Below are 27933 nucleotides of genomic sequence, written 5' to 3' on the forward strand. Positions count from 1 at the left end.
GTTTATATGGCCTATAAGCTATTGATCGATCCAGACCATATTGGACACGTTTGTTAAAGGTCATGAGAAAAGCCGTTGTACAAATTTTCTTCCGTAGAACAAAATTTCTTCCAAATCGGATGAGAATTACGCCCTCTAGAGGCTCAAGAAGTCAAGATCCCAGATCGGTTTATATGGCAGCTATATCAGGTTATGTACCGATTTGCACCATACTTAGCACAGTTATTGAAAGTCATAACAAATCAACTCATGCAAAATTTTAGCTAAATCGGATGAGAATTGCGCCCTCTAGCGGCTCAAGAAGTCCAGATCGAAGATCGGTTTATATGACAGCTATACCAGATTATGAACCGATTTGAATCAGATCGAAGATCGGTTTATATGGCAGCTATATCAGGTTATGTACCGATTTGCACCATACTTAGCACAGTTATTGAAAGTCATAACAAATCAACTCATGCAAAATTTTAGCTAAATCGGATGAGAATTGCGCCCTCTAGCGGCTCAAGAAGTCCAGATCGAAGATCGGTTTATATGACAGCTATACCAGATTATGAACCGATTTGAATCAGATCGAAGATCGGTTTATATGACAGCTATACTAGATTATGAACCGATTTGAATCATACTTAAGTGATACCAAATCACTACGTGCAAATTACCGCCAAATCGGATAAGAATTGCGCCTTCTAAAAGCTCAAGATGTCAAGACCCAAGATCGGTTTAAATGGCAGCTATATCTGGTTATTGACCGATTTGAACCATACTTAGCATAGTTCTTGGAAGTGATAGCAAAGCACCAAGTGCAAAATTTCAAATTTCAAATCGAACGAGAATTACATCCTCTAGAGGCTCAAGAAGTCAAGACCCAAGATCGGTTTATATGGCAGCTTATCAAAACATTGACCGATTTGGCCCATTTACAATCTCAACCGACCTGCACTCATAAGAAGTATTTGTGCAAAATTTCAAGCGGCTAGCTTTACTCCTTCAAAAGTTAGCGTGCTCTCGACTGATAGACAGACGGACGGACGGACTAGTTCGACTTAAAATGTCACGACGATCAATAATTTATATACTTTATGAGGTCTTAGACGCATATTTCGAGGTGTTACAAACAGAATGACGAAATTCGTATACCCCCATCCTATTGAGGAGGGTATAAAAATGGTAAACTAGGCAGCAGTCGGTTTACCATAGGATGGGGGCAACAACTGTGCTAAGTATGGTTTAATTCGGTTCATAACCTGATACAGCTCCCATATTAACCGATCTCCCTAGTTTACTTTTTAAGACCCTATAGAGCGCAATTCTTACTCGAATTGGTTGAAATTTTACACCATAACTTTTACTATGGTCTCCAACATTGAAGTCAATTATGGTCCGAATCGGACCATAAATTGATATAGCTCCAATATTATAGCAATTATTTTCTTATTGAGAAAAGCACACGACAAATGCGATCTATGGTGGAGGGTAAATAAGATTCGGCCCGGCCGAACTTAGCCCGCTTTTACTTGTTTTTGTACTTAATGGAAGAAAAATGGAAAGTGGAATATAAAAAAAATTATGTGGAAATAAGTTTGCCATATTTGAACATTGGGGGTTGATTTAGATTTCTGATTCTTGGTGCCACCTTCTCCTTTTTCCAAATTCCAAATTCCGGGGCCTATTGGTTAGCCTTCAAAGTTGGTCACCTCGGCCCTACAAAATTGAAAGCGGATCTTCGGAAGATCTGGTTCTCTGGTTTTCCGGCTTCCGAAGTGCCTGGAATGTCAGTTCTATCCCTTCCAGCATCCTGCGCTTCCGCCCAATTGCGCTCCCGGTACACACTCCCTGTCACACACTCTGTCTCCTTCGTCGTGCGCCGGATCGCTATCTCGGTCTGTTTGTGAGCTAAGCAAAGCCATCGCTCACTTCGGCCGTCATCCCGCTATACTCATCTCTCGATTCGGTTGCGATGACTGTTTCATTGACAATGTCGCTGTTAGAATCTGAATCGGTGACGAACTGTGCATCCCTCTGGTTTATCCATCACTTCCTCATTTTTATACCCTTCACCATAGGATGGGGTATACTAATTTCATCAATCTGTTTGAAACTACTCTAAATATTCGTCTGAGACCCCATAAAGTATATATATTCTTGATCGTTGTGACATTTTATGACGATCTAGCCATGTCCGTCTATCTGTCCATCCGTCCTTCCGACCGTCTGTCTGTCGAAAGCACGCTAACTTTCGAAGGAGTAAAGCTAAGGGCTTGAAATTTTGCACAAATTCTTCTTATTAGTGTAGGTCAGTTGGTCCAAATGGGCCATATCGGTCCATGTTTTGATATAGCTACCATATAAACCGATATTGGGTCTTGACTTCTTGACCCACTAAAGGGCGCAATTCTTATCCGTTTGGAATGAAATTTTGCACGACGAGTTTTGGTATGATAGCCAACAACTGTGCCAAGATGGTTGAAATCGGTCTATAATCTGATATTGCAAATTGCAAATTTTGCCCATGAACATTCCACTAAGGAACAGGGGAAAACTTCTCACATATCAATGCGTGCAGTCCGATTTAAGTTTTAAGCTCATGATAAGGGATCTCTTTTTATAGACGATTCCGAACGGCGTGCTGCAGTGCGACACCTCTTTGGAGGGAAATTCTACATGGCATAGAGGGGGAAAACCACCGCTGAAAATTTTTTCTGAAAGTTTCGCCAGGTTTTGAACCCAGGCGTTCAGCGTCATAGGCGGACACACTAACCTCTGCACTACATTGGCCTCCCAATATAACTGCCATATAAATCTTGACTTCTTGAGCCACTAGAGGGCACAATTCTTATCCGATTTGAATGAAATTTTGCACGAAGTATTTCGTTATGATCCAACAACTGTGCCAAGTATGGTTCAAATCGGCCCATAACCTGATATAGCTGTCATATAAACCGATCTGGGGACTTGACTTCTTGAGCTTCTAGAGAGCGCAATTCCTATCCTGAAATTTGCCTGAAATTTTGTAAGACGGATCATCTCATGACCATCAACATACGTTTTTATTATGGTCTGAATCTGTCTATAGCCTGTTACAGCTCCTATATATTTCAATCTCTCTATTTTTCTTCTTGAGCCCCCAAAGGGCGCAATTTTTTTCGAGTTGGCTGACATTTTACACAGGTCTACAACATATAATTTAATTGTGGTCTGAACCGGACAATATCTTGCTATCGCTCTAACCGAAGGATGGGGGTATAATCATTTTGTCATTCCGTTTGCAACACATCGAAATATCCACTTCAGACCCTATAAAGTATATATATTCTTGATCAGCGTCAAAATATAAGACGATCTGGACATGTCCGTCCGTCTGTCTGTTAAAATCACGTTACAGTCTTTAACAATAGAGATATTGAGCTGAAATTTTGAACAGATTCTTTTTTTTTTCATAAGCAGATTAAGTCCGAAGATGGGCTATATCGGACTATATCTTGATATAGCCCCCATATTGACCGATTGGCAGATTTAGGGTCTTAGGCCCATAAAAGCTACATTTTTTATCCGATTTTATTGAAATTTGGGACAGTGAGTTATGTTAGGCCCTTCGACATCCTTCGTCATTTTGGCTCAGATCGGTCCAGATTTAGATATAGCTGCCGTATAGACCGACCCTCCGATTTAGGGTCTTAGGCCCATAAAAGCCACATTTATTATCCGATTTTGCTGAAATTTGGGACAGTGAGTTGTGTAAGGCCCTTCGACGTCCTTCCTTAGTTTGGCTCAGATCGGTCCAGATTTGGATATAGCTGCCATAAAGACCGATCCTCCGATTTAGGGTCTTAGGCCCATAAAAGCCACATTTCTTATCCGATTTTGCTGAAATTCGGAACAGTGAGTTGCGTTAGGCCCTACGACGCCCTTCGTCAATTTGGCCCAGATTGGTCCAGATTTGGATATAGCTGTTATATACACCGATCTTTCGGTTTTAGTTTTTGGGGCCATAAAAGGCGCATTTATTTTCCGATTTTACCGAAATTTGAGACAGTGAGTTGCGTTAAGCTCTTCGACATCCTTCATCAATTTGGCCCAGGTCGGTGTAGTTTTGAATATAGCTGCCATATAGGCCGATCACTCGATTTAAGGTTTTTGGCCCATAATAGGCGCATTTATTGTCCGATTGCGCCGAGATTGTGTTGTGTTAGGCTTTTCGACATCCGTATCTTATATGGTTCAGATCGGTTTATTTTTAGTTATAGCTTCTTAAAAGACCAATATTTTGTTATACACAATTGAACAACGACTAATATTTGGCCCAAATCGGAATATATTTCGATATAACTGCTATGGGACATAAGGTATGCAATTTACACCGGATTTTGATGAAAGGTGGTTTACATATATACCCGAGGTTATGGGTATCCAAAGTTAGCCCGGCCGAACTGAACGCCTTTTTACTTGTTTTGCCTAAGAAGAGATGCCGGGAAAAGAACTCAACAAATGCGATCCACGGTGGAGGGTATATAAGATTCGGCCCGGCCGAACTTAGCCCGCTTTTACTTGTTTAGTCTAACGACTGGGTGTGCAATTGAAGCATTACTCTCTACTACAAGAACCAAGGCACCCCACAGGTGTGGATGGAGAAGGGTGGGGAGGACAATATGCTACGGTCTGATGCCACCATCGCAGTTGTTGGGTCCTTGGAGTCCATTTTGAGCCTACTCACGAAAGGCTTAAAAATGTTTCGTAATAGGTATCTATTCCGAGATACTGATTTTTTTTTCTTCGAGGAGCGAAATGAGTACACGTTCGCTTCAATCAACGGTTACTATTTAGGGGCCCAATAACTTTGTCATATAATTATTTTCTTTTGAATTTGTTTTTCATAAGTTCTATATTAGTTGACTGACAGTAAAATTGCAAATCGGCATTCTTGCCAATATTGCAATTTACCGCCTGTAAATTGTAACTAACTATTGCTTCAATATAAAATGCAATTTTGCAGTTCATTAACTTACTACTTAAGATATTCTTAATAAGCAAAAAAAGGCTTTTGACTGTGAGTAGGAAATGGTAAAAATTAAATTGGAAATATGTAGACAAAATTTAGTAATAAACTCAGCAACGCCAACAGAAGTTGACAGTTTAAATAAATAAAGGAATAATTAAAAAAAATAAAACAGAATTTTAATTATTCTAATTTATGTTTTGTTTTTCAAATAAAAACAAAACCGTAAGCAAAGGCAAAAGTGGGGCGGAGCCGACTATGTAATACCCTACACACACCCTTAAATTATAAATTCGGGCAATATATTAGTATATATGTATATGAGAGCTTTATCTAAATCTGAATCGACTTTAAAACAGATCGTTTGAAAATTGTTGTTACTACGGCCATAAAAGTGTAAATCCGTCGATAAATATGTATGGGTGCTACATCCAAATTTGAACCGATTTTGATGATATCTAGCAGATATGTTAAGATCACTAACAAAACAATCCGTGCCAAATTTTGTACAGATCGGTTGAAAATTGTCCTTACTACGGATATTTAAGTGCAAATCGGGGGATAGATATATATGGAAGCTATATCTAAATCAATAGCGTTCGTCCTTGGGCCAAGTAAGTGATATGTGCAAAATTTCGTAATGATTGGACAACAAATACGACCTGTACTTTGATTACAAGAATACATGGACTTATAGACGGACAGACGGACATGGCTAAATCGAGTCAGAAAGTGATTCTGAGTTGATCGGCATACTTATCAATGGGTCTAGCTCTTCTCCTTCTTAGCGTTGAAAACAAATGCACAAATCTATAATACCCTGTACCACAGTGGTAGTGTAGGGTATAAAAAAACTATAACTAAAACTGACATCAAGATAAACGGACAATGCATTGGCATTGTTTCTTCTGCCAGAATTAATTACTTTAAATTCGGTATTGGTTCTATGGTCTCTTCACCCATAATCCGAAATATCCGTTTGGCGCCATAAAATAGCAGGTAAATAGCTGTCCATAGACAGGTTTACTTTCAAGATGGACTATATCGCACTATTTCTCGATAAAACCCCAATTTAGACCGGTTTGTTAATTAAAAGTCTTAGACCCGTTAAAGCCACATTTATTATCCGATTTCACTGAAATATGAGGGAGTGAGCTGTGTTAGGGCCCTCGACATTATTATCCAATATAATTCAGACCGGTCTATAGCTGCCGTATATACTTACAATGTAATTTGACACTATAAGTTGCATTGGGCTTCTCGACATTCGAAACGAGAAAGTTCGGCAGGGCCGAATCTTATATACTCCCCCACCAAGGATCGCATTTGTCAAGCTCTTTGAATGAATTTTTTCAAATATACAAGAGCTATATGACCGATATGGACCGTACTTGGCGTGCCGAGCAAGACATAGAAAATTATCAGCTCCAAAATTTAAGGCAAATCGTGTAATAATTGTGCCCTCAAGAAACGCAGAAAGTCAAATTAGGAGATCGCTATCTCAGGTTAAAAACCAATTTAGACTATACTTGGCACAGTTGTTGGAAGTCATACCAAAACGACACATACAAAATTTCAGCCTTATCGAATAAGAATTGCGCCGTCTAGGACTCAAGAAGTCAAATCAGGAGATTGAGTTATATGGCGGCTATATCAGTTTAGAGACTGATTTGGACCATCTTTGGCAGAGTTGTTGGAAGTTATAACAAACCGATATGTGCAAATTTTCAGCCAAACCGTATAAAAATTGTGCCCTCTAGAAGCTCAAGAAGTCAAGACCCAAGATCGAATGATATGGGAGGTATATCAGGCTATAAATCGATTTTGACCATACATAGAACAGTTGTTGGAAGTCATACCAATATAATATGTGCAATATTTCAGACAAATCGGATACCAATTGTGCCCTCTAGAAGCTCAAGAAGTCAAGATCGGTTTATATGACAGTTATGTCAAAACATGGACAGATTTGATCCATTTACAATACCAACCAACCTACACTAATAAGTATTTGTGTTGTGTGCGGACGGATGGACGGACAGACGGACGGACAGACGGACGGACAGACGGCCGGACGGACAGACGGCCGGACGGACAGACAGACAGACGGACGGACGGACCAACCGACATGGATAGATCGACTTAAAATGTCATGACGATCAAGTATATATATGCTTTATGGGATCATCGACGAATATTTCGAGGAGTAACAAACAGAATGACGAAATTAGTATACCCCCATCCTATGGCCGAGTGTATAATAATTTTCAAATTTTCGCGTATTGGTTTATATGGCAACTATATCAGGTTATAGGCCGATTTAGACAACACTTATCATGGGTATTGGAAGTCATAACAATGGTGTTCTGTAAAAAATTGTATCTTCTCTTGAAGCTAAAAATTTGAAAAAATGCCAAAAAAATCGCCAAATATGGCAGCCCTGACGCTCACGCCCTCACCATCTCCGCCATGTGGGAGAGACAGAAGAAATAAGCAATTAATGTTTATGTTAATGGAGTGATTTTGCATATTTACACATTGGCACACTTCATTTAAAAACACATAGGTAAACAAGTAAAATCGAGCTAAGTTCGACCGGGCCGAATCGTATATGCCCTCCACCATGGATCGCATTTGTCAAGTTCTTTTCCCAGTATCTCTTTACCGCCAAACAAATGATAATAGATAAAAATTGCAATGCTATTGGAGCTAAATCAGCTTATAGACCGATTCAGACCATACAAGGTTTGGATGTTGAAGACCATAGTAGAACACATTGTTCAAAATTTCAGCCAAATTAGACAAAAATTGCGAATATAGGGGCTCAAAAAGTAAAATCGGGAGATTGGTTTATATGAGAGCTATTTCAGGTTGTAAACCATGTTTGGCTTGTATATTATAGATCATAGGAATGTCGATGTACAAAATTTCAGCTAAATCGGATAAGAATTGCGCCCTATACAGGTTCGAGAAGTATAATTTGGAGATCGGTTTATATAAGATTATGAACTGATTTAGATCATTCTTCGCGTAGTTGTTGGAAGTCATAGCCGAATATAGAATAGCGTTCCGGTGACCGTACTATGATATCTATGTCGACGGCATAGGCGAGTAGCATGTGTTCTCTTGTGAGTAGTGTGATATATCTATTCATATCTGCATCTCGTATAATCTTCTCCAGCAGGATATTAAAGAGTTCACACAATAGGCTGTTTCCTTGTCTGAAAAAACTGAGGATCGCGTATCAGCAAGTCTCATCCTGCAGAGTCTTATTAATTTTGCAGAGATACCAAACTCAGACATGGCTTGAAATACCGTTGAACGAAAAGGGGGTTTCGAAAGCGGTTTTGTAGTCAAAGTGATGGTGGGTGTTAAATTGTCCATCTCAGGTCTTTTCCGGATTTGGCGCAGTGTGGATATCTGGTCCAGGGTGGATTTACCAGGTCTTAAGCAGCATTGCTTTGGCCCAATTATCTCATTGATTTTAAGTTTTAATTTTTTACAAACCACGCTCGAGAGTATCTTGTATGCGATGGGGAGGAGACTTATTCCTTTGTAGTTTGCATATTCCGTCTTGCCTCCTTTCTTATGTACGGGACATAGAAGGCTGAGATTTCAATCATCGGATATGCGTTCTTCTAGCCAGATTACGCAGATAAGCTGATGCATACGCCTTATCAGCGTATCGCCCCCGGTCTTAAATAGTTTAGTGGGTAACCCGTCGGCTCCTGCTGCCTTGTTGTTCTTCAGTCGAGTCACTGCTATATGGACCTAGAAGGTAAACATTCTATACCATCATCAGGGATTGATTCTGCGATATCCTCTTCGCCGCCATCGCCGGACACTAGCAGTTGGTAAAATGTTTTTTCCCTATCCTCAGCATGTTATCTGTGTCAGTTACCCGATTTCCTTCTTTGTCTCTGCAGGAGGATGTGCCTGCACCAAAGCCATCGGTTTGATGTTTAATTCTTTGGTAGAATTTCCGGACTTCATTCTGACTCCTGAACATCTCAATTCGCTCACACTCACGTCTTTCCATTTCTTTTTTCTGTCTGCGGAATAGACGTTTCTCCTCTCTCCTTTTCTCCCGATACCTCTCCTTCATCTGGCGCGTTGCTACTGATTGCAGGGTTGCTCTATATGCCGCATTCTTGGCTTCAGTAGCGTCCCGACACTCTTGGTCGTACCATGGATTTCTTGGAGGAGGCTTCCGGTACCCAAGTACGGATTTCGCGGCATTTTCCATGGAGTGGGCAATAGTTTGCCACTGCGCCATTATATCATCGGAACAAGGAGTGCTTTCATCAAGCAGTTGGGGCAGTCGAGTGGAGTATGCCGCTGCCATTTGTTGTGTTTGCAGCTTTTCAATGTCAAGCTTCCGTGCAGTGTCAGATCGTACTTTCCTCGCCATGTTCAAACGGGTGAGAACTTTTGCTGAAACGAGGTAATGATCCGAATCTATATTCGCTCCACGGATCGATCGTCCATCTAACACTGGATGAATGCCTTCCATCTATCACAACGTGATCAATTTGGTTTCTCGTGTTTTGATCGGATGACAGCCATGTGGTTTTGTGAATATTTTTATGTTGAAATCTGGTGCTACTAACTACCATGTTTTTGCCGCGGCGAAATCTATCAGCCTCAACGCATTACTGGACGTTATCTCGTGGAGGCTAAACTTTCCGACTATTGGACCAAAGATGTCTTCCTTCCCTATTTTCGCATTAAAATCTCCCAGAACGATTTTAATGTCATGGGCGGGGCAGCTGTCATATTCTCTTTCTAGGGACATGGGTACAAATAAGGTTGATGTTGAAGAATTTGGCGTTTATGCGGATTGTGGCTAGCCTCTCATCCACCGGAGTAAAGCTGATGCCAAGGTGTTTCAGTCTCCGACTAACTACAAACCCACAGCCAAATTCATGCCTCGTGTTATGGCAGCTATAGATAGATGACAAAAATTATTCAAAGAACTTGGCAAATACAATCCATGTTGAAGGGTATAATAAAAGAGATGAGAACTGATTTAATACGCTTGCTTATCTATTTAACTATGCTATTATTAAGATTACGCTGCTGAAATATTTTTTGGATAAATTTGAGTGATTTTTCATATTCGGAAGCAGTAAGGCAAAAATTTCGTTTCCAGCAAAAAAATGGCAGAAAGTGAGGTAGTGCAACCAAAGCGATTTCCCACAAATCTTTTACCCATGAAATATTGGGAAAATCGAAAATGTTACTACATACCGAACGCTCAAGAATTCCTAAATAAAGTTCATGATGTTGAAGTATATGACGATGATGTTTGGTTGGTTTCTTTGCCCAAATGTGGTACAACCTGGATGCAAGAACTCCTATGGCTAGTTTTAAATAATTACGACTTCGAAGCGGCTAAAAGTGAACATTTGGAAAAGCGGTCTCCTTTCATGGAGTAAGTATAACATAGCAAAACCCCATTTCGAATCTAATGAGCTTGACATTAACGTTATATAAAATTTTTTACGAAGATTTCATTATATTATCCACAAGGATTTGAAAGGAGCCTTTAAAGCAATTGAAACCACAAATCGTCCACGTTTAATAAAATCTCATCTATGTCTTGCTTTGTTGCCAGCCCAAATTTGGAATAAAAAAACTAAGGTTGGTATTCAAATAAAATAAATAATTTATACTTTATATTCAAACAAGTTAAACATGCGGTGTTTTTTGGATTCTGCTAAAAATTTACGCAAAACGAAGTTTCTAAGGGCCGTGGAAGACTTATCGGGAGATCGGTTCTATGGGGCCTGTATTAGCTTATAGACCGATTTGAGCAACACTTACAATGGTTGTTGGAAGTCATAACAAAATACTATGTGCCAATTTAAGCCAAATCGGCCACCAATTGCGTCTTTCAGAGACTTAAAATGTCAAGTCAGGAGATTGGTTCATATAGGAGCTGTATCAAGTTATATACCGATTTGAATCGTACTTGCCTCGATTGTTGAAAGTCGTAATGGAATACAACGTGCAAAATGTCAGCCTAATCAGATATCAATTGCGGCTTCTAGGGGTTCAAGATGTCAAATCGGGAGATCGGTTTATATGGGAGCTCTATAAGGTTACCGGTCTATAAAAATCCAATTTATTGCATGATTTCGCTGAAACCATAACTTGTATAAGAGTTTACGGTACCTGAATCAAAAATGATGCAGATCATCCCATATTTGGATATAACTATGGGCATGGTAGTGAAGTTATAATAAACAAGTAAGGACGAGCTAAAGTCAAGCGAAGCCGACCTATTGATACCCTACATTGCATTGGGTATGCAGGTTAAGTCGTCGAAACTAAAATTTACTTAAATTTGAAATGTAGTATTTCACCTAAAATCCAGACATATTGCGGAGTTATAACAAGTAAAAACGTGCTAAGTTCGGCCGGGCCGAATCTTATATACACTCCACCATGGATTGCATTTGTCGAGCTCTTGCCACGGCATCTCTTTTAAGGCAAACAAAGGATAAAAGAAAAGAATTGTTATATTATTGGAACAATATCAAGTTATTTTTCATTTCGGAGCATAATTGAACTGAATATTGGAGACCATAATAGAAGTCATTGTGTAAAATTTCAGCCAAATCTAGTAAAAATTGCGCACTTTAGGAGTGAAGAAGTAAAATAGGGAAATCGGTTTTTAGGGGAGCTGCATTAGGCTATAAACCGATTCATGCCATTTTCGAAACGTATGTTAGAGGTCATGAGAGAAGCCTTTGTACAAAAATTTCATTTAGAGGAGTTACAAACAGAATGACGAAATTAGTATACACCCATCCTATGGTGGAGGGTATAACAATCGCTTAGGTATTAAAGCTATATCAAGTTATAGTTCGATTCGGACCATAATTGAATTGAATATTGGAGACCATAATAAAAATCATTATGTAAAATTTCAGCCAATTCAAATAAGAATTCCTCCCTTTATGAACTCAAGAAGTAAAATAGGGAGATCGGTGTATATGGGGTTGATCAGGCTATACACCGATTCAGACCATATTTGACACGTATGCTGAAGGTCATGGGAGAAGCCGTTGAATAAAATTTCAGCTAAATCGAATAACAATTGCGCGTCAAGACGTCAAGATTCAAGTTTAGTTTATATGGCAGCTATTCAGGTTATGTACCGATTTGATCCATCCTTAGCAGAGTTGTTGAAAGTCCTATGTAAACACGCCTTGCAAAATTTTAACCTAATTGGATAAGAATTGCGCCCTCTAGAGGCTCAAAAATCGAGACCCCAGATCGGTTTATATGGCAGCTATATCAGGTTATAGACCAATTTGAACCATACTTAGGACAGTTATTGGAAATCATAAAGAAACACCTCATGCAAAATTTCAGATAAATTGGATAAGAATTGCGCCCTCTAAAGGCTCAAGAAGTCAAGATTCAAGATCGGTTTATATGACAGCTATATCAGGTTATAGACCGATTTGAACCATACTAAGCACTGTTGTTGAAAGTCATAACAAAACACGCCTTGCAAAATTTCAGCCAAGTCGGATAGAAATTGCGCCCTCTATTGGCTCAAGAAGTCAAGACTCCAGATCGGTTTATATGATAGCTATATCAGATTATAGACCGATTTAGACCACACTTAAGATAGTTGTTAGAAATCATGAACAAACATCTCATGCAAAATTTCAGCCAAATCGTATAACAATTGCGCCCTCTAGAAGCTCAAGTAGTCAAGATCCAAGATCGGTTTATATGACAGCTATATAAACAAATGGACCGATATGGCCCATTTACAATCCCAACCGACCTACACTAAAAAGAAGTATTTGTGCAAAATTTCAAACGGCTAACTTTACTCGTTCGAAAGTTAGCGTGTTTTCGACAGACAGACGGACGGACATGGCTAAATCAACCTAAAATGTCAGGACAATCAAGAAAACATATACTTTATGGGGTCTTTGACCAATATTTCGAGGAGTTACAAACAGAATGACGTAATTAGTATACCCCCATCCTATGATGGAGGGTATAACAAGTAACAGGCAACCATAAAAGCAGATTTTATTTTTTGAAAAACAATAAGAAATGTTTGCTAATACAGCACCCCTATGTTTGCTGAAACAGCAGTAATGTCTGCTTTCCCATTTTCAGCAGACAAAAACTACTGTTTTAACAGAAATTTTTGCTGTTTGCTGTAACAACTCGAAATGTTGATCTGGGACCTCATACAGTATGTATATTCTGGATCGTCACGACATTCTGATTCGATCTAGCCATGTCCGTCTGTCCGTCTGTAGAAATCCCGGTCGAACGCGTAAAGCTAGCCGCTTGACATTTTGCATAGATACCTTATATTGATGTAGGTCTTTGGAGATTGCAAATGAAACATATCGGTTCAGATTTGGATATAAATCCCAAATTTGACTTCTTGAGCCCCTGGAAGCCGCAATTTTTGTCCGATTGAGCTGAAATTTTGAATGTAGTGTTCTGTTATGACTTTCAAGCCTTGTGCCAAGTACAATTCAAATCGGTCTGTAACCGAATATAGCTCCCATTTAAACCGATTTCCCCATTTGACTGCTTGAGCCTTTACAAGCCGCAATTTTTGTCCGATTTTGTTGAAATTTAGCATGTAGTGTTCTGTTATGACTTCCAACAATTGTGCCAAGTACGGTCCAAATCGGTCTGTAACCGGGTAAAGCTTCCATATAAACCGATTTCCCGGTTTGACTGATTAAGCCCTTACATTTGGATACAGCTCCCATATAAACCGATTTCCCAATTTGACTGCTTGAGCCCCTAAAAGCCACAATTTTTTTCCGATTTGGATAAAATTTTTCATGTAGTGTTATATTATGACTTCCAGAAACTGTTCCAAGTACGGTCTAAATCGATTCATAACCTGATATAGCTTCCATGTAAACCGGTCACTCAATCATCCTTGTTTGGTTCGTAGAAGTATGTGGATTAAATAAGATTATGCCCTTGTATGAATTTATAGCAGAATCCATTGTGGTGGGTTCCAAAGATTCGGCCCTGCTGAACTAAACACGCTTTTCATACCCTACACCACTACTGTGGTACAGGGTATTATAACTTAGTACATTTGTTTGTAACACCCAAAAGGAAGAGAGATAGACCCATTGATAAGTATACTGATCGACTCAGAATCGCTTTCTGATTCGATTTAGCTATGCCCGTCTGTCTGTCTGTCCGTCTGTCCATGTTAATTTGTGTACAAACTACAGGTTGCAATTTTTATCCGATCGTCTTCAAATTTTGTATGGGCGTGTTTTTTGGCCAAGAGACGAAGCCTTTTGCAATTGGTAAAAATCGGTTCAGATTTGCAGTAATACTGCCATAAAATAGTCATCTGTTAACCGATTCTGTCGAAATTTGGCAGGAAGGACGGTCGGACATGTCTAGATCGTCTTAGATTTTTACGCTGATCAAGAATATATATACTTTATACGATTTTCATATGACTCTCAATATTACTGTTCAATTTCATAGAAATCGGCTCAGATTTGGATATAGCTCCCATATATATGTTCGTCCGATTTCCAGTAATACAGCAACAAAATGGTCACTTGTTGACCGATTCTCTTGAAATTTTCATATGGCTCTTAATATTACTTTCATAGAAATCGCACAGATTTGGATAGAGCTACTATATATATGTTTGTCCGATATGGAGTAATACAGCAATAAAATGGTCATTTGTTAATCGATTTTCTCGAAATTTGGCAGGATTTTATTATGACTCTCGATATTACTTGTGAATTTCATAGAAATCGGTTCAGATTTAGATATAGCTCTAATATATATATATATCGCCCGAGTTTCACTCCAAGACCCACTGCAAACGCATTTTTTTCCAACCTTCGCAAAATTTTGTACAACTCTTTTTTCGACGAATTTTACAATATCCATAAATTTTGGTCGAAATCGTTTCAGATTTAGATATAGCTCCCATGTATTTGTTCGTCAGATTTTGGATAATTCATTGTCATTTTCAACCGTAGTTATTACATTTTGAACATATTTGCTTTGCTCGAAATTTGGTGCAGAAATTTTAATAATCTATCTGGATACATCCGCCGAGGTCCATCAAAATTGGATCAGAATTAGATGTAGCCCCACTTTTTGTGTTTATAGGGTAGGTGTAGTGTATTATAAAGTCGGCACCGCCCGACTTTTGTCTTTCCTTATTGATTTTACTTGTTTTTCCAATAGTTTTATTTGGGAAATTCAACTGTAGTTGGCGATTTTTGGGGAAAAAATATTCGAAAATTAGGGACAAGGGACAAAAAAAATGTTAAACAACACTCCTCGAAATTTTCTCTGCCATTTGCTTCGACACTGTCTAATTTCAACACTGTCTTAAGCAACACTGTCTCATTTCACACAAAATTACATTTTGAGTCGAATTCTTAGTTTCACTTTTCCTTCTCTCTAAAGAACAACATAAGATTATCAAACGAATCCTTAAATGTTCTCTTTTCAGGTCATTTATGTCTCGCGAAATCCCAAAGATGCCTTCGTTTCGGAATATCATTTCTTTCGTCACATGGGCTTTTTCTCTGCCCATATTACGCTAGAAGAATATTTAAATAATCGTATGGAGAGCGAATGTTCGAGTGAGCAATTTGATAATATGACAGAGTACTATGCATTGCGATCGGAACCTTGGCTTTACTATACCAGCTATGAGCGCATGAAAACCGATCTCAGGAGCGTAATTCAAGATGTATGCCAGTTCCTTAACAAACCCATTGACGAAGAGACAATGCAGCAAATGTTAAAGCACTTGTCGTTTGAGGAAATGAAGAAAAATCCAACAACAAATCATCTTTGGGAAATCGAGCAGGCTCGAAAGATGAATCAGGTTCCTTTGGAGGATTTCAAGTAAGCTAAGATTTTTTTTTAAATTTTTTATTTCCTCTTAATTTCATCAATTTATATTTGCAAGCTTCTGCCGCAAAGGGAAGGTTAGTGGCTACAAGGAAGAGATATCGACTGCTTTGGCAATGAAATTGGATAAATGGGTCCAAGATAAAATGAAGCGCTACAACACCACTATGGAGGATTTGCTATTGTTAAATTGAAAACTGCGCTTAAGTGTATATAGAACGAGTAAAATTTTCAGACAATAAATCTACTTTTCATGGGATTAAGACCCTAAATTGGAGGATCGGTCTTTATGACATCTATATCTGTATAGTCTGATCTGACTCATATGTGGGTCAGATGGCGGATGACTTAAAACAACTCACTGATTCAAATTTCAGCGAAAGTGGGCAATAAATGCAGCTTTTATGGGTTCCAGACCATTTATCGGTAGATCGGTCTATATGGCAGCTATATCTAAATGTAGTCCGATCTGAACCATATTTAGGTCGGATGTCGGGAGGCTTAAAACAACTCACTACTTCAAATTTCAGCGCAATCAGATAAAAATTAAAGCGAAATATAAGCCAAATCGGGTGAAAATTGAGGCTTCCAGGGGCTCAAGAAGTCAAATCGGGAGATCGATTTATAAGGGAGCTATACCAGGTTATATACCGATTTGGACAGCACTTAACACAGTTGTTGAAGATCATAGGGAATACCATGTGCAAAATTTAGGCAAAATCGGATGAAAATTTAGGCTTCCAGGGGCTCAAGAAGTCAAAACGGGAGATCGGTTTATATGGGAGCTACACCAGATTATGGACCGATTTGAACCGTACTTGACACAGTTGTTGGAGGTCGTAACAGAATGCTATGTACAAAATTTCGGCCAGACCGATTTGGACCCTACTTGACACAGATGTTGGAAGTAAAAGCAGAACACTATATGCAAAGCTATTTCAGCCAAATAGGACAAAAATTGAGACTACCAGGGGCTCAAGAAGTCAAATCGGGAGATCGGTTTATATGGGAGCTATATCCAAATCTGAACCGATATGGCCGATTTGCAATCCCTAATGACCTTCATTAATATAAAGTATATGTGCAAAATTTCAAGCATACGCGTTAGACCGCTATCATTCTATGGTGGTGGGTATAAAAAGATAGGTTGGGTCGTAGGAAAACTTAGGAAATGACTGTAAAAAAGCCAAGAGGATGAAAATGGATCCCCCCCTATGTTTATTACCCCCTCAAACGTTTTAAGGACCATGATTTGTGTATCTCCACCTGAAATATCCGCACTCTTTGTAGAGAGGGTGCAGAGTACGCACTGGCGGAAGTATTAGAGAAGTACAAGACAGACATTACTGTCATACAGGAAGTGCGATAGCTCGGAAAGGTCTCCATAATAACACCGAGTGGTGACGCTAAAAATTATAGCTACCATGAGACGAGGCTTGAATTTGCTGGGGATTTGTGTTTTGTAGGCGAATGAAACACCTTATCTCCAAGCTTACTCCTGTGGTTGGTAGGCAAGCCACAATCCGCATAAAGGCCAAATTCTTCAACATCAGCCTTATTTGCGCCCATAACCCGATGGAAGACAAGGACACTGCAAGAAAGCTGAACGTTGAAAAGCTGCAAACACAACAGATGGCAGCGGCATACTCCACTCGAGTGACCTAACTGCTTGATGAAAGCACTCCTTGTTGGAGCAGTGGCAAACTATTGCCCACTCCATGGAAAATGCCGTGAAATTCGTACTTGGCTACGATCGATCCGAGGGGTAAACATCGATTCGGATCATTACCTTGTTGCAGCAAGGGTTTGCACCCGTTTGAAAATGGCGAGGAAAGTACGATCTGATACTGCAAGGAAGCTGAACATTGAAAAGCTGGAAACACAACAGATGGCAGCGGCATACTCCACTCGACTGACCCAACAGCTTGATGAAAGCACTCCTTTTTCCGATGATATAGTGGAGCAGTGGCAAACTATTGCCCACTCCATGGAAAATGCCGTGAAATTCGTACTTGGCTACCGGAAGCCTCCCCCAAGAAACCCTTGGTACGACCAAGAGTGTCGAGATGCTATTGAAGCCAAGAATGCGGCATATAGAGCAACCCTGCAATCAGTAGAAACGCACCAGATGAAGGAGAGAGAGGAAAAACGTCTGTTCCGTAGAAAGAAAAAGGAAATGGAAAGACGAGAGCGTGGGCGAAATGAGATGTACAGGAGTCGGAATGAAATCCGGAAATTTAACCAAAGAATTTAACATCAAACCGATGGCTTTGGTGCAGGCGCATCCTCCTGCAGAGACAAAAAAGGAAATCTGGTGGCTGACACGGGTGACATGCTGAGGATATGGAAGGAACATTTTACCCAACTGCTAGTGTCCGACGTTGGCGGCGAAGAGGATACTGCAGAACCAGTCAATAATGATGTTATAGAATGTTTACCCCCTGGTCAGAATGAGGTCCAGATAGCAGCGACTAACGAGCAACAAGGCAGCAGCATCCGACGCGTTACCCGCTGAACTATTTAAGACCAAAGGCGACACGCTGATAAGGCGTAGGCATCAGCTTATCTGCACAATCTGGCTAGAACCTCAGCATACTATGTCCCGTACACAAGAAAAGAGACAAGACGGAATGTGCCAACTACAGAGGAATAAGTCTCCCCTCCATCGCATACAAGATACTCTCGAGTGTACTGTGTGAAAGAATAAAACCTAAAGTCAATGAGATAATTGGACCCTATCAATGCGGCTTTAGACCTGGTAAATCCACCCTGGACCAGATATTCACACTGCGCCAAACCCTGGAAAAGACCCGAAAAGGACAAATCAACACCTACCATCTCTTTGTTGACTAAAAAGCCGCCTTCGATACTCGTTCAAAAGTATTTCAAGCCATGTTTGAGTTTGGTTTAAAAAGACTCTGCAGGATGACACTTGCTGATACGCTTTCCTCAGTAAGAATAGGAAAGAATCTCTCCGAACCATTTAATACCAAACGAGGTTTCAGACAAGGAGACAGCCTCTCGTGTGATCTCTTTAATATTCTGCTGGAGAAGATTTTACGAGATGCAGATGTGAATAGATATGGCACACTAATCACAAGAGAGCACATGCTACTCACCTATGTAGTAACTGAAAGAATCGAAAGAGAGTCAGTGAAAATGGGTCTGGCAGTAAATGGAGATAAGACGAAATGGATGGTTTCCACTCCCAAAAAGCCTTGTACAACCGAGCAGATAAGGAACATGGAGAATGTTGGGATCCACAACTTTGAGACAGTCAGTAACTTTATTTACCTCGGCACCGCCGTAACCGAAACGAATGACACCAGTTTTGAGATTAAGCGAAGAATAATCCTGGCAAACAGATAACACTTTGGACTAAGTAAGCAGTTTACAAGACACTGATACTACCCGTGCTGTTATATGGTTCTGAAGCATGGGAACTTGTGAAAGCAGATGAGGCAGTGCTTGGAGTATTTGGGAGAATGATTCTTCGTAAAATATATGAACCAGTTTGCGTTAATGGAGAATATAGGCGACGTATGAACCACGAGCTGTATGAGCTGTATGACAACGATTGCATAGTTAAAAGCATCAAAATACAACGGCTGCGTTGGCTAGGTCATGTTGTCAGAATGGATGAAGAAACTCCAGCAAAGAAGTCTTTTGAAGGCAGACACGGTGGTACACAACGGGAGAACCAAAAGCCTGATGGAAAGATCAAGTGGTGGGAGATACCTCGGAACTTGGTGTCAGAGATTTTAGAATGAGCGCAGAAGATCGAGGCGCTTGGAACGCTATTCTACGTTCAGCTAGTGGAACAAATGTCCTGTCATAGCCAATCAAAGTAAATAAAGAAAGGTTATCCCTAACACTCTTTATCATCAATGTCAATGACATGGTTTTGGGAACCGTAGCAAAGTCGCAGCCCGATATTTTGAGGTTTTAAAACGTAATGGCTAGATTATTTCAACCCTCGTGGTGAGAAAGCAGCCCACTGTAACATTAAGGATGACATGTCAATCTATGAAGCTGAACACGAAGGCTGGCTAATGTTTGTGGCATTGGTGAGGTAGTATGCCATATTAACGTGACAAAGCAGCCCTGTAAAAACTTCTCTCCAGAGAGCTATCGCCTTATGGCAAGCTGTTCGGGCTCGCCTTTAAAAGGACGTTACTTTTCATTGAACTCGGAAGCTCTCATTGATATGTGAGAAGTTTGAACCCAGTTTCATAACGAAGTGTTCGTGGGCAAAATTGCATTTACATGGTGAGTGATGAGTATAAAGACAAAAAATCATTATTCCCATCCCTGATGTTATCTGCAATAAGTTTTCACTCACTATTAAATAAACCCGATTAAACATACATATTTTTTTTATAAATGTATACATATTGTAGAATTTGTTTTGTAATTTGTACCAGTCAAGTGAGCAAAGGGGCAGTATTAAAATGCAGACCACACAAGTGCAACCTCCCAAGCGGTATCCAACAAATCTTTTGGCCAAGGAACATTGGGCACAAAGAGTTTTTTACTCATACAACGTTCCTAAAATGCAGGAATTTCTTAATAAAATCCATGATTTGGAGGTGTATGAAGACGATGTTTGGTTGGTAACGTTGCCAAAATGTGGTACAACTTGGATGCAGGAACTACTGTGGCTAGTCATGAATAATTTTGATTTTGCGACGGCAAAAAGCGAACATTTAGAATTACGTTCTCCTTTCATGGAGTAAGTTTGATTTTGAAGTTTTTGAAGACAAATCAAATCAAAGTAATGATACACAAAATTTGTTTCCAAAGATTTGATTTTCTGATTTACCACGATTTGGAGAGAGCCTTTAAACCAATTGAGAGTCTCAAACGTCCTCGTTTGATAAAATCCCATCTATCATTGGGATTATTGCCTGCACAAATCTGGGATAAAAAGCCCAAGGTAAGTTTTAAATTTTGAATATGAAAAGTGTCCCATATCAACCGATTCTACGATGTTACTTCTTGAGCCACTATATGTCTCAAATTTTTACTCAATTTGGCTGAAATTCAGTTCGATTCTGCGCACGCCAAAAACGATCAAGACCGATGGTTATGAAATCTCGTATTGTAACCGATTTGGCTTAAATTTGATAGATGAAGTACATTTATAAACCCCAATACCCAACCCTAATTACCACGGCTGCGGAGTTCATCAATTTTTACACAACTCCAGGAAGATTGCTCGAATTGGACTATAACTTGATATAGATCCAATTGCATAACAGTACTTATTCAATATTCTTTGTTCGCATTAAAAGAGATAACGCGCATAGAACTCAACAAATGCGATCCATGGTGGAGGGTACATAAGATTTGGCCCGACCGAACTTATCACGCTCTTACTTGTTTTAATTTTTGAATTTTTTAAATTAAACAAAAAAATTCAAAAATTTAAACAAATCGGATGAGAATTGCTCGCTCTATTGGCTCAAGAATTCAAGACCCAAGATCGGTTTACATGGCAGCTATTCAAAACGTGGACTAATTTGAAGTATACTTAGCGCAGTAGTTGAAAATGATATCAAAACACAACGTGCAAAATTTCAGTCAAATCGGACGAGAATTGCGCTCTCTAGAGGCTCAAGAAATCAAGACCCAAGATTGGTTTATATGGCAGCTATATCAAAACATGGATCGAATTGGCCTATTTACGACCTACACAAATAAGAAGTATTTGTGCAAAATTTCAAGCGGATAGCTTGAACGGACATGGCCAGACGTAAAATGACATGACGATAAAGAATATATTGGGTTGCCCAAAAAGTAATTGCGGATTTTTTAAAAGAAAGTAAATGCATTTTTAATAAAACTTAGAATGAACTTCAATCAAATATACTTTTTTTACACTTTTTTTCTAAAAGTAACAGCTGATAACTGACAGAAGAAAGAATGCAATTATAGAGTCACAAGCTGTGAAAAAATTTGTCAACGCCGACTATATGAAAAATCCGCAATTACTTTTTGGTCAACCCAATATATACTTTATGGGGTCTCAGACGCATATTTCGAGGTTTTACAAACAGAATGACGAAATTAGTATACCCCATTCTATGGTGGGGGGTATAAAAAACTTTAAAAACAAATGAAAAGGCGTTAAGTTCTGCCGGGCCGAACTTTGGATACCCACCACCTCCGGTATATATGAAAACCTTCTTACGTCATAATCCGGTGAAAAATGCATAATTTATGCCCCCATAACAGCTATATTCAAATATGGTCCGATTTGGACCAAATACGGCACTGACATTGAGTGGTCTAATAAGTACAAGTCATTGTTCAATTTTGTATTGTAGAACAAAATATTGGCCTTTTTGGTAGTAAATCCAAATATAGACCGATATGTACCATATACGACACAAATATAAAAAAGCTTAACATAAGTCACTGTGTCAAATTTCAGCGAAATCGGATTGTAAATGCGCCTTTCATGGGGCCAAGACATTAAATCGAGAGATCGGTCTATATGGCAGCTATATCCAAATCTGAACCGATCTAGGCCAAAGAGGAATATTGAAGGGCCTTACACAACTCACTATCCCAAATTTCGGCGAAAACAAACAATAAATGTGTCTATTATGAGCCCAAGACCTTAAATCGAGAGATCGGTCTATATGGCAGCTATATCCAAATCTGAACCGACCTGGGTCAAATTGAAGATGGATGTCGAAGGGCATAACAAAATTCACTGTTTCAAATTTCAGTACAATCAGATAATAAATGTCGCTTTTATGGACCTAAGACTTTAAATCAGCGGATCGGCCTATATGGGGGCTATATTAAGATATAGCCCATCTTCGAACTTTATCTGAATATAGACAAAAAAAATCTGTACTAGGTTTCAGCTCAATATCTCTATTTTAAAGATTATAGCGTGATTTCAACAGACAGACGGCATGGCTAGGTCGTCTTAAATTTTTACAACGATCAAGAATATATATAATTTATAAGGTCGGAAATAGATATTTCGATGTATTGCAAAATAAATGTACCCCATCATTCGGTGATGGATATAAAAAGAACTAGCCGAAAATGTTAAGCCCGCTAAGTTATATTGAAAAAAATTCAGATATGCAGAAGGGCCGAAAAGGTCTTGCGTATGGCATTTGACTGGGCTAGACCCAGTGGTATCAATGTTAACCCAGAGAAGACCGATATGCCTGTTCATGAGGAAGACTAAGGTGGGCCATGTTGACGCACAACGTTTCAACTACAAAACAACAAAACGATTTCAATATCTGACAAGGTAAAATACTTAGGTGTAATCTTGAATTAGGAAACTTAATTGGAAGTGTCCCATTCAGGAACGTGCTGAGAAGGATCAGAGATGTTGGGCACTATGTAGACGGATCGTAAACACAAAATGGGGCCTGAATCCGAGGATAGCCCACAGGCTCTACAGAAGCGTGATTAGACCAATACTTACTTACGCTTCAGTAGTTTGGTGGATTGCTTGGGAGAAATGGTGCAACGTAAGCACCATACAACAGGTTCAGAGAACATGTTGTCTTGGCTTAGGCGGAGCGATGAGGACCACGTACACTAGGGCACTTGAGTCTATTCTAGATATCCGACCCATTAACATACAGATTAAGTGTAAGGCAGCCAATGCGGCCATGAAACTTAAGGCGATAGTAGAATGGATTCAGGATGGGAGCAGCTCATACCATCGCGGTACAATCGAAGCGACTATAGGAAACCTGGAAGGAAGGCATGAGGTTTCCGATCGGATACCTGAGATGAACATTGAGGTCGACACTGCTGCCATCGGCATAGTCATGGATTAACGGAACCTTAGTATTGCCATCTGGAAGATCATGTTACACGGATGGATCAAAGCTAGAGGACAGAGTGGGCCTGGGGGTCTACATTGAGAACCCAAGGACTGAGATCTGTTTTGGACTGCCTTACCATAATACGGTCCTGCAAGCGGAGATCCGGTCAATCACGGAATGCGTGCGGTGCTAACGCGAGGTCGTCGAGTGTAAACATTTTTACGGTCAGTAAAATGGCCATAAGGGCAATAACAACCTAGGCGGTTAGGTCGCAAACAGTCTTGCAGTTTAAGAAGGAGATTTACTCCTTCTGTGAGGATGGCACAATCCGCATCGTTTGGGGGCCAGGCCCTAACGTGGTAAGGTAGAATGAAAGGGCAGACGATTTGGCGGTGAAGGCCAGAGGACTGCCGTCAATAAACTTGGCTATCCCAAAGCCTTTCGGATCGACGCAGTCCGAGATAAGGACGTGGCGACGAACGAAAAAGTAGGTAGGAAAATCCTATAGGGTAATCAGGAATGTGAGAGGACGCGGCTATAACAGAAAATAAGTAAGAAGGAGGTCAGTATAGCTCTCGGTATGATAACGGAACACATAGGACTACAAGCTCACTTATGCAAAATTGATTCTGTAAGTGATAGCTGTTGTAGGGCATGTGGCGAAAATAAAGCGACGTTGGAGCATTGCCCGACTTTCTTGGCTAAAAGACACCGGCACTTAGGTGGGGACACAATACCTGACAACTAAGGGGAGTTAAACAAATTAAGGATTCTGTAAGTAGCACAGAATTTCTAAATTAAAATTTTCATTTTCGAGGTTACTTTTTAGTTTTAAGAGCGCACAACAAGCCAATTACTGGCTTAGGTGTATATGCATAGTGGCATGGGGCGGATTAATACCCGTATCCTCATTTCAACCAAACCTAACCTAAGCTACTTTTTGCCCACAGGTAATTCTCTAAACTGAGCTAAATTGTGTAAATTCTTTACAAAATGTATGGCGATGGGTATCTATGTTGTATGCACTCAAAAAATTTAACAAATTATAAATCATTAAAAAGTTTAAACAGGTAACAAGTAAAAGCGTGCTAAGTTCGGCCGGACCGAATCTTGGGAACCCAACACCATGGATTCTGCTAAAAATTTATACGAAATAAATTTAGTTGTAAGGCATAATTTTATTGTACATAACAAACTTCTGTCAACCCAGCAAAAATTAAAGACCGGTTTACATAGGAACGATATCAGATTATAGACTGATTTGAACCGTATTTAGCACAGTTGTTGGTAGTCGTAACAGAGCACCGCATGCAAAATTTCAGCCAAATCGGAAAAAATTTCGGCGTGTAAGGACTCAAGAAGTCTAATCGTGAGACCGGTTTATATAGGAGCTATATCAGGTTATAGACCGATTTGGACCGTACTTGGCACAGTTGTTGAAAGTCATAACAAAACACTACATGCTCAATTTCAGCCAAATCGGACAAAAATTGGAGCAACCAGGAGCTCAAGAAGTCAAATCGAGAGAGTAGTCCATATGGGAGCTATATCAAGTTATAGACCGATTTGGACTGAACTAGGCATAGTTATTGGAAATCATAGAAGAACACTACATACAAAATTTCAGCCAAATCGGATTAAAATTACGGCTTGTAAGGGCTTAAGAAGTCAAATCGGGAGATCGGTTTATATGGGAGCTATATCTAAACCTGAACCGATATGGCCCATTTACAATCCCCAATGCCAAACATCGATATTAAGTATCTGTGGAAAATTTCAAGCGGCTAGCTTCGCGCGTTCGACCGCTATCGTGATTTCGACAGACGGACGGACGGACATGGCTGAATCGACTCAGAACATCGAGACGATCACGAATATACTTTATGGGGTCCTAGACGAATATTTTGAGGTGTTACAAACGGAATGACTAGATTAGTATATCCCCATTCTATGGCGGTGGGTATAAAAGGACATTAAGTACGACCTTGCCGAATTTTGGATACCCACCAACTCGAGTACATATGTTAACCACGTTTCGTCAAATGCCGGTGAAATATGCAGCATTTATGAACTCATAGTAGCTATGACGAATTTTGATCTAATTTGAACTCAACTCGCCACAACTCACTATTCCAAATTTCAGTTCCACCTCAATGTGATTTCATGTCGAAAAATTCTAAAAATCCTTCTGTAACTGTCAAACGGATAAAAAATAATTTCAATTTATACTAATTTCGTAGTTCTGTTTGTAACTCCTCGAAATATTCGTCTAAGACCTCATAAAATATATATATTCTTGATCGTCATGCCATTTAAAGTCGATCCACCTATGTCCGTCCGTCTGTCCGTTCGTCCTCCTGCCTGTCGAAAGCACGCAAAATTTTGCACAAATACTTTTTATTAGTGTAGATCGGTTGAGATTGTAAATGGACTATATCGGTCCATGTTTTGATGTAGCTGTCATATAAACCGATCTTGGATCTTGACTTCTTGAGCCACTAGAGGGCACAATTCTTGACCGATTTGGCTAAAATTTTGCATTAGGTATTTTATTATGCCTTCCAACAACTGTGCTGAGTATGGATGAAATCGATCCATAACCTGATATAGCTGTCATATAAACCTATCTGGGGTCTTGAGTTCTTGAGCGTCAAGAGGGCGCAATTCCTATCCGATTTGGCTAAAATTTTATACGACGTGTTAAGTTGTGACTTTCAACAACTGTGCTAAGTATGATTTAAATCGGTCCATAACCTGATATAGCTGCCATATAAACCTATCTTGACTTCTTGAGCCACTAGAGGGCGCTATTCCTATCCGATTTGGCTGAAATTTTGCATGAGATGTTTTATTATGACTTCTAAAAACCGTGTCAAATATGGTAAAAATCGATCCATAACCTGATATATCGTAGCTGCCATTTTAACCGATCTGTGGTCTTGACTTCTTGAGCCACCAGAGGGCGTAATTATTATGCGATTTGGCTGAAATTTTGTACAACGGCTTTTTCCATGACCTTCAACATACGTGTCAAATATGGTCCAAATAGGTCTATAGCCTGATAAACCGATCTCTCTATTTTACTTCTTATGCGACTAAAGGGCGCAATTCTTACTCGAATTGGCTGAAATTTTACACAATGACTTCTACTACTACTATGGTCTCCAACATTCAATTCAATTATGGTCCGAATCGGACCATTACTTGATATAGCTCCAATATTAATTCAATTCTTTTCTTTTATCCTTTGTTTGCCTAAAAAGAGATATCGGGAAAAGAAGTCGACAAATGCGATCTATGGTGAAGGGTATATAAGATTCGGCCCGGCCCTTGTTACTTGTTGAAGAGTACAACAGCTGGTTCGAGTATCTAGCAACGCAGATTAAACATTTATGAACATGAGATTATTAATATCGGTTTTATTTTTAGTTTCCCTACAAAACATAGCATCCTTATTCTTAAATTCCCTCTTTTCAGGTCATTTATGTCTCACGAAATCCCAAAGATGCCTTCGTTTCGGAATATCATTTCTTTCGCCACATGGGCGATTTCTCTGCCGATCATACGCTAGAAGACTATCTTAACAATCGCATGGAGGGCACAAGTTCCAATGAACAATTTGATAATATGACCGAGTACTATGCATTGCGATCGGAACCTTGGCTTTACTATACCAGCTACGAGCGCATGAAAACCGATCTCAGAAGCGTAATTCAAGATGTATGTCAGTTCCTTAACAAATCCATTGATGAGGAGACAATGCAGCAAATGTTAAAGCACCTGTCATTTGAGGAAATGAAAAAAAATCCCACAACAAATCATCATTGGGAAATCGAACAAATCCATAGAGAACGACAGGTGTCTCTGGATGACTTCAAGTATGTTTGGAGTTAGATTTGTAAGCATTATTTGACTTTACCAATTTCTATTTGCAAGTTTCTGCCGCAAAGGAAAAGTTAATGGCTACAAGGAAGAAATATCGCCTGCTATGGTAATGAAATTGGATAAATGGGTCCAAGATAAAATGAAGCTCTACGACACCACTTTGGAGGACTTATTAGTTTTAAATTGAAAACCAAGCTTATGTGAATATAAAAAAAAATTGAAATATAATACGCAGCTAGATGCAAAATGAAATGAAGCAAAAACAAGTAAAAAAGCGTTATGTTCGGCCGGGCCGATCTTTAGATACCCACTACCTCGAGCACATATGTA

The 27933-nt window shown here is 39.5% G+C and overlaps 2 protein-coding genes across 8 annotated transcripts; both read left to right on the forward strand.

Moving 5' to 3' along the window:
- Nucleotides 1-5192: 5192 nt before the first annotated feature.
- Nucleotides 5193-16141, forward strand: LOC106089261 (sulfotransferase 1E1-like). 6 transcript variants are annotated; one of them, XM_059363355.1, is made up of 5 exons: nt 5193-5256; nt 10067-10430; nt 10507-10639; nt 15504-15904; nt 15969-16141. In XM_059363355.1, exons 2-5 carry the CDS (start codon nt 10156-10158, stop codon nt 16102-16104), a joined length of 945 nt encoding a protein of 314 aa, XP_059219338.1. In that variant the 5' UTR covers nt 5193-5256; nt 10067-10155; the 3' UTR covers nt 16105-16141. The 6 variants fall into 6 exon arrangements, with proteins under 6 accessions (XP_059219338.1, XP_059219341.1, XP_013110528.1 ...); XM_059363358.1 differs by having other exon boundaries at nt 5201-5256; nt 10149-10430; XM_013255074.2 differs by having other exon boundaries at nt 5217-5256; nt 10126-10430.
- A 4002-nt stretch (nt 16142-20143) lies between these two features.
- LOC131995148 (sulfotransferase 1E1-like) lies at nt 20144-27855 on the forward strand. 2 transcript variants are annotated; one of them, XM_059363225.1, is made up of 5 exons: nt 20144-20179; nt 20311-20642; nt 20714-20846; nt 27196-27596; nt 27655-27855. In XM_059363225.1, the coding sequence occupies exons 1-5, from the start codon at nt 20177-20179 to the stop codon at nt 27788-27790; spliced, it is 1005 nt and encodes a 334-aa protein (XP_059219208.1). In that variant the 5' UTR covers nt 20144-20176; the 3' UTR covers nt 27791-27855. The 2 variants fall into 2 exon arrangements, with proteins under 2 accessions (XP_059219208.1, XP_059219209.1); XM_059363226.1 differs by lacking the exon at nt 20144-20179 and having other exon boundaries at nt 20285-20642.
- The last annotated feature ends 78 nt before the right edge of the window (nt 27856-27933 follow it).

This window comes from Stomoxys calcitrans, chromosome 2 (assembly GCF_963082655.1).
Source record: "Stomoxys calcitrans chromosome 2, idStoCalc2.1, whole genome shotgun sequence".
Lineage (NCBI taxonomy): Eukaryota > Metazoa > Arthropoda > Insecta > Diptera > Muscidae > Stomoxys > Stomoxys calcitrans.

What these genes read in the sequence shown, in the direction of transcription:
- LOC106089261 (XM_059363355.1), top strand. Translation starts at nt 10,156, where the DNA reads ATGGCAGAAAGTGAGGTAGTGCAACCAAAGCGATTTCCCACAAATCTT. An exon ending in AAGCGGTCTCCTTTCATGGA is followed by an intron (nt 10,431 to 10,506) that starts GTAAGTATAACA and finishes TTTTTTACGAAG; the next exon opens with ATTTCATTATATTATCCACA. An exon ending in TTTGGAATAAAAAAACTAAG is followed by an intron (nt 10,640 to 15,503) that starts GTTGGTATTCAA and finishes TTCTCTTTTCAG; the next exon opens with GTCATTTATGTCTCGCGAAA.
- LOC131995148 (XM_059363225.1), top strand. An exon ending in TCTGGGATAAAAAGCCCAAG is followed by an intron (nt 20,847 to 27,195) that starts GTAAGTTTTAAA and finishes CCCTCTTTTCAG; the next exon opens with GTCATTTATGTCTCACGAAA. An exon ending in GTGTCTCTGGATGACTTCAA is followed by an intron (nt 27,597 to 27,654) that starts GTATGTTTGGAG and finishes TCTATTTGCAAG; the next exon opens with TTTCTGCCGCAAAGGAAAAG.